The sequence below is a fragment of the Astatotilapia calliptera genome, chromosome 7 (assembly GCF_964374335.1).
Source record: "Astatotilapia calliptera chromosome 7, fAstCal68.1, whole genome shotgun sequence".
Classification (NCBI taxonomy): Eukaryota; Metazoa; Chordata; class Actinopteri; order Cichliformes; family Cichlidae; genus Astatotilapia; species Astatotilapia calliptera.
Window position 1 is genome coordinate 15833380 of NC_137428.1, and position 6016 is coordinate 15839395.

General features: G+C 41.9%; 1 protein-coding gene across 1 annotated transcript; it reads right to left on the bottom strand.

Moving 5' to 3' along the window:
• Positions 1–2493: 2493 nt before the first annotated feature.
• On the bottom strand, positions 2494–4851 carry LOC113025459 (TOG array regulator of axonemal microtubules protein 1-like). Its single transcript, XM_080304147.1, has 3 exons — positions 3083–4851; positions 2832–2987; positions 2494–2734 (listed from the first exon to the last, which is right to left on the bottom strand). Exons 1-3 carry the CDS (start codon positions 3241–3243, stop codon positions 2494–2496), a joined length of 558 nt encoding a protein of 185 aa, XP_080160273.1. The 5' UTR covers positions 3244–4851.
• Positions 4852–6016: the final 1165 nt, after the last annotated feature.

Consider the following 6016-nt stretch of genomic DNA (forward strand, 5'->3'; position numbering starts at 1 on the left):
TGGCCACCGGTGTATGTCTCTTTCCCCTCCTATGCGGGGAAAGAGACATACACCGGTGGCGAGGCGGCCGCCGATCGACCGGTGGTGGCTAACGTGGAGCTCAATCGTGGATAAGGGAAACCGAAGGCAGGAGAAGCAGGCGGCTGCCGGTCCGAGCGTGAGGTGAACTGAATTTCAGGTAAGAAGTTATGAACTGCACTCTATTTGGGTCAGATATAAACCGAGTTTAGGTGTAGTTTATTTTCATTGTGCTGACAGTTACAATAACTGGTTCTGCGCACGACAGCTGTGTTACTGATGTTGAACTTTATGACAGCCTCCCCTGTCATTCTCTCGCCTGTTGAAACTTCAATCATGAAACTGATCAATGATCGGCTTTTCTCTCGTGTGTTTATTGCGCTAAACTACGGAGCCCCCCAGTGGACATGGGAGAAAAAAAAATTACGGAGGAAAAAAAAAATTACGGAGGAAAAAAAAAAATTAAGACGGACTTTTGCGAGATCTCGCAAAAGTATTGCGAGCGCTGGCAAAAGTATTGCGAGATCTCGCAAAAGTTTTAGCCGCATTCTTCGGAGGCCGCCAGCTCGAAGCCGACCGGGAGGTCGAGGCACGATGTGCCGGGAAACGGTGTTCCTCCCGGCTGTAGTAGGTCTCGACTTCCCGTTAGCTTCGAGCTAGTGGCCGCCAGCTCGAAGCCGACCGGGAGGTCGAGGCACGATGTGCCGGGAAAGCGGTGTTCCTCCCGGCTGTAGTAGGTCTCGACCTCCCGTTAGCTTCGAGCTAGTGGGTGTCAGATCTCCAAAAACGTCGGAGCTCTTTTGCAAATATGTGATGTCTTGTAAACCGAGCAGTTATCTGACGTTTACACAACTAAATTCACGCCTCAAAATATTTTAAAAGTGTATTTTGTGACCCAGAAAGAGTAATATTACAACTAAGTAGCTGCCGCATTGGTTGGAGATCTCGCAAAAGTCCGTCTTAATTTTTTTTTCTCCCTAATTTTCTTTTTTTTCCTCCCTAATTTTTTTTTTCCCATGTCCCCTGGGGGGCTCCGTACTAAACAACAGCACCATGGTTAAGCTTGATCAGCTGTTGTTAGAATTCATTAAATTTTAATTTCTAGTATCAGCTGATGTTTGCTGGAGCCACAGCTGTAAAAAAGGGCTGATCGAAACCAGGAGATGTCCTTACTGAATCATCAGAGCTGAACTGGTGATGGAGAAACAGGTTTACCTTTTAGGTGACATGAATGAGTTGAAGGAAAGTTATCAACTGTTTCTGAGAGACAACTAACACCAAGCTCCTTTTTTTGTGTAGCTGACAGCTGGTAACTGTGCAGGGGCGGATCTAGCAAAGCTTTTGCCAGGGGGCCAGGTAGGGCATTAACAGGGAAAGGGGGACGCAAAGATATACTTTTCTTTCTTATTCTCATATAAAATATTTACCTTTTATTAAATAGTTATCTGAATCTTACAACCAAAGTTTGTATAATAATACACAAGATTGGCTGTAGACCATTGTTAATCATTCAGAACATTGTGTAAAAATAACAAAAAACAAAAAGTGAATGCAAAAGTGCATAAATATTTATTTTACGTGTTTGATGTGTGTGGCAGGGCGTGGTCTGCAGTGCCGCTGCAGGGGAGGTGGACCCACGGGCATAAAGTCTGTGCTCTCTCGGCTGTTTTTTTTTTTTTGGTGTGTGTTGGGCTGTGAGTTGAAAAGCTACAGCCGGCTGTGTGGGTACACCAACCATGTGTGAAAAGTGGTCCATAACGTAGTGCTTCAAAGCATGTTCATGCAAACATTGTTGGGTCTGCCGTGGTACAATGGGACTTCTGCTCATGAACCTCTGTGCACAGCGTCTGCAAATCGGGGCTGTATGAAGTCACCTCATCTTTACACAAAACTGTAAGCTGTCATCTGTGATGTGCGAGCAGTGTTTGTTTTTACCATAGTTCATGGTGGAGAATGGCTGCTCTGCTGAGTTTTGCTCTCTGTAGCCGTATGAATGGCAAACTACACTGATTAGCAGCGGCATAGGCACACTTCTGAAATTTTCGCTTTCTAGTATTTATTTAATATTTCTTTATGTTATAAAAATGACTTTGAATCCTGATAAAAATGCAAAATCATGGGTTAAAAATGAAAACAAGAGAACTAAGAATGTATTAATATTTGTTGACAGAAAAATAGAAACTGTATATGTGCCAACCAAAGTGCCATTTTAATTCAGATGAAAAAAAAAAGGGATTTATTCATTCATTGTCCATTCAGGATCTTAAAAATGTGACAATAATAATGAAATAATACAAATAATGTAACAATAAGAATGCTGTAATAATAATTAATGTAAATCTAAATAATATTGTCCTTCAGAGAAATAGTTTGTAGTCCTGGAGAAGTTTACTCCTGCAGAGCAACTGGGACTGTCTGTGGTCATGATGGTTGAACCTCCAACCACTTTCCCAGCTTAGCCTCAGAGTGCTGCTGCTACTGTAGCAGCCGCTCTTCTCCTCTGTACTTGTCAGGACTTGCATTGTCACATCTGGGGATCCCAGGCCGTGCTGGAGAGGAGAGCCTAGTCTGGATGCTGACCTGCTGCCTGTAATTATTAGCCTTTTTCAGGCTCTTCACCACAGGACGCCTGTCTTTTTCAGGGACAATCTTCATCCACAAATTCATAAAGTCCTTGTGAAGGGTCAGTTTATTGATGATTGTTCGCCCATGGTACCTGTGGAAGATTACAGTTGTCATTAATTTTCATTAATTGTGTAAACTCACAGAAAATAAAACATTGATGCACTTCAAACCCATTTAAAAGTACCCACCTGGCTTCAGATGCAGCATCCCCTGCCATTCTAGAGGCAGCAATTAGAAACCTTTCAGTGAAGCTTCCTGCTTTCAGGATGACGGCTGCTCCAAGTTTGTCAGCCAGCTGGTGCAGGTGTTGAGCCGTGCTATTCCTCACTGCGACACAGCGATGGCTGAGCAAGGACAATATTAGACACACAACTCAGTGAACATGATCTCTCTTTCATGTCTTCTAATAAAATCACTACAGCTTCTTCTCTCCTCTTACGTCAGTCCTGTGTTAAACAGAGCGCTCAGAATCCGTCCATGGCTGCAATTTTCCACCATGGCATCAAGTGCCAGATTGACCTCCTGATGAAGAAAGTTGTTGTTGGGCTGTGCAAGCTTCAGCAATAGAGCTCGGCCTGTTGTTTCAACTTCTGGGTCCATTGTTTTCTGGAGCTGAATGTAGAGCTCATCGATGGTATGTATGGCCTCACAGGCTACTGCTGAGCGTTGGTTTTTCACCTAAAATGTGAGTGAAAATCATCAGTTGAGGCTGTAGTATGCACTTGAAGGGAAACTAGCTGCATGAAACACATATAAGAAACATAAAGTGTGCAATACCTCCTCAATGAGGACCAGACACACTTCATGCAGTTTAGTCTTCAGGATGTCCAAGTGGTGCTTTGCCAGAGACTGAATAGTTTGCAACCCCTGTCTTTTCTTAATCCTGTATTTACACAACACAACATTGAACACGACTTCAGGAACACCACAAATAACACAGCCACATTATGCAGCACTGTTTCTGTGCAGTATTTAATGTCTCCTTACTACGTTTCTTACCAGTCGTCTGAAGACAGCAGACTAAAGCTGTGGGACAGGCTCGCTACAGGTGTAGCTAGAGGCGGGAGTTTGACCCTGCCCTCTCTTGGATTATTCTGACTGCACTGACTGTCTGCTTTCTTGTCTGATAATCAATGAGGTTAGGAAAGAGAAACTGTAATTTCTTCTAATTCGAAGCATTGTACATGTTGCAGTGATTAATTGTTCATTAAAATCTTTTTAAAAAATCTCTTAATTTAAAGTTTGATTATTCAGCATCTTCTACAGTTACTGAGGAAAACCACTTACCGTCTATAGGGACGACTTTTGCACGGCGCAGCATCGTCCCAAGCCGAGGTCCTCGTTTTTGCGGTATGGGAACTGTTGGAGGTTTTGGAGTCAAAGGCTTTACTGCAGTAAATGCTTTGGTTGGTACTGTGTGTCCAGGTGAGGTTACAATCCCATCCTGGAAATGCTGCAGTTTTTCCAAAATAGGCCCAAATTTGTCTTTTACCGTCAAGACTCTTATTCCACGAATGACCTTCGTGTCTGTTTAGACAAAAAATAACTACAAATTGACATCTTACTAAAAAAACCCAACAACAATAAACATTTTTCTTCCTGATTTTTTTTTTCTTCAAAAAAGCATATAAAATGAATGGACAGCAAGAATATGTGTAATTTAGCATTAAAATAGATAATCTACAGTGTCAAATTTTAAAATCTAAACTAACTGATTAACAGCAGGTGTAACCACTAAAGAAAAGCATCACCTTTGAACCGACCTTCTCCTGAATGTTTAGCAGAGAAAACAGGCAATTGCGATGGACAAGCTGCTCGAGGAGGTGGAGGAACTGGAGTGAGCGGTGTCATCTCATCAGGGCTAACAATGAGAGGAATGGCCCTCAGCTCACTTGGTGTGTGTGTGTCTACAGAGCTGAGGCTACACAGACTTCTGTTAGGGTCCTCCTGATTCCAAAAGGGGTCATCCAACCAGGGACTTAAGTTCCAGCTTCTCTGGACTCTCTGTGGAGAGCCTGGGCATTGCTTAGGTAAAGGTGGGAGTCGCACAGCATAATCTCTGGGTCTCTGTGCGGTATGCAATCTGTCTGCCTGTTGAAAGAACACATTTGTCTTACTGCTCTGAGCTTTGTGAAAGTCCAGGATCCTGGACTCTGTGGTGAAGCGCTGACAGTTGCTCTGTCTACAGTGACTTACACAAAAATTACACTGTGCAAAGCAGCAAAATATAACACATCTCTCAGAAACGTTTACATTTGAACAGCAGAGAAGTCAAAAATGAGTATGTTTAGTTACTTACATCTCCATTTGTGCGTTTTCTCTGACTCAAATCTTGAAAGCAATGGAAAAAGGTATCTGATGTCTTTTCAGGCATGACTGAGATAAAAAAAAGTGAACAAATTGTTTAGAAACAGAAAGTTTTTGAGTGCTTCTCAGTGTGTGAGTGACAAGTTCTAACTCAGCTGCTCAGTAAATCAGTTATGATGATGTCATATGGAACTCACGGTGCATTTTTTGAAAATATTCATATATATACACTATTTTGTGTTTTTACAAAAATATCAGACATGTCTAAATCAAAGGCAGCTTATGATCTCTAATTATGATCTTTAATCAACAAATTTAAATAGACGTCCTAATCACAGCTTCTAAAACTAGACAACACTATACTGATAAATTCATATAAAACAGCAAAAAGGAGATAAAAGCACCATCATAAATAGAGAAATAAGTACAGTAAATAAATAAATACAGTTTTTAAAAAATACAGAAAAAAACGTGTCATTTGCTACAACAACAACAACAAAATAGCAGTTTGGACAAAGCTGTTTCTTCAAGCTTCGCCTGCATTTAGGGGCTGCAAACCTCTGTCCCAAAGGAAGAAGCTGAAATCCTCCAATAAGGGGTGGGAGTCATTTAAAGTAGAGTAACTCATCCTCTACAACTGCCTAGTATTCAAGGACTCTATGTTAAGACGCTCTAACATGGTACAGTACCTTCAGAAACGCCCCAAATTTCTTATATACTGAAAATGAAATCTCTTCTCAGGAACCTTTTCTCGATTCAGTAGAAGTAGATCTAGTATTCATTTTAAAGTTCTAATGTTCGTTTTTAAATGTTTAAATGGTCTTGCCCCACCTTATCTCTCTGGACTTCTTCATCCTTACTCCTCCCCCAGGTTTCTCAGGTCAGCTGACAAGCCGCTCCTGGAGGTACCCAGGTCCAAGAAAAAGCTCAGAGGGGACAGGGCCCTCTCTATTGCTGCTCCTAATCTCTGGAACAATCTGCCCCAGCACATTAGGCCCCTTCACTGTCCACTTTTAAAATGCGTCTTAAAACCCATTTTGACTCCTTGGCATATGACACTGTATGA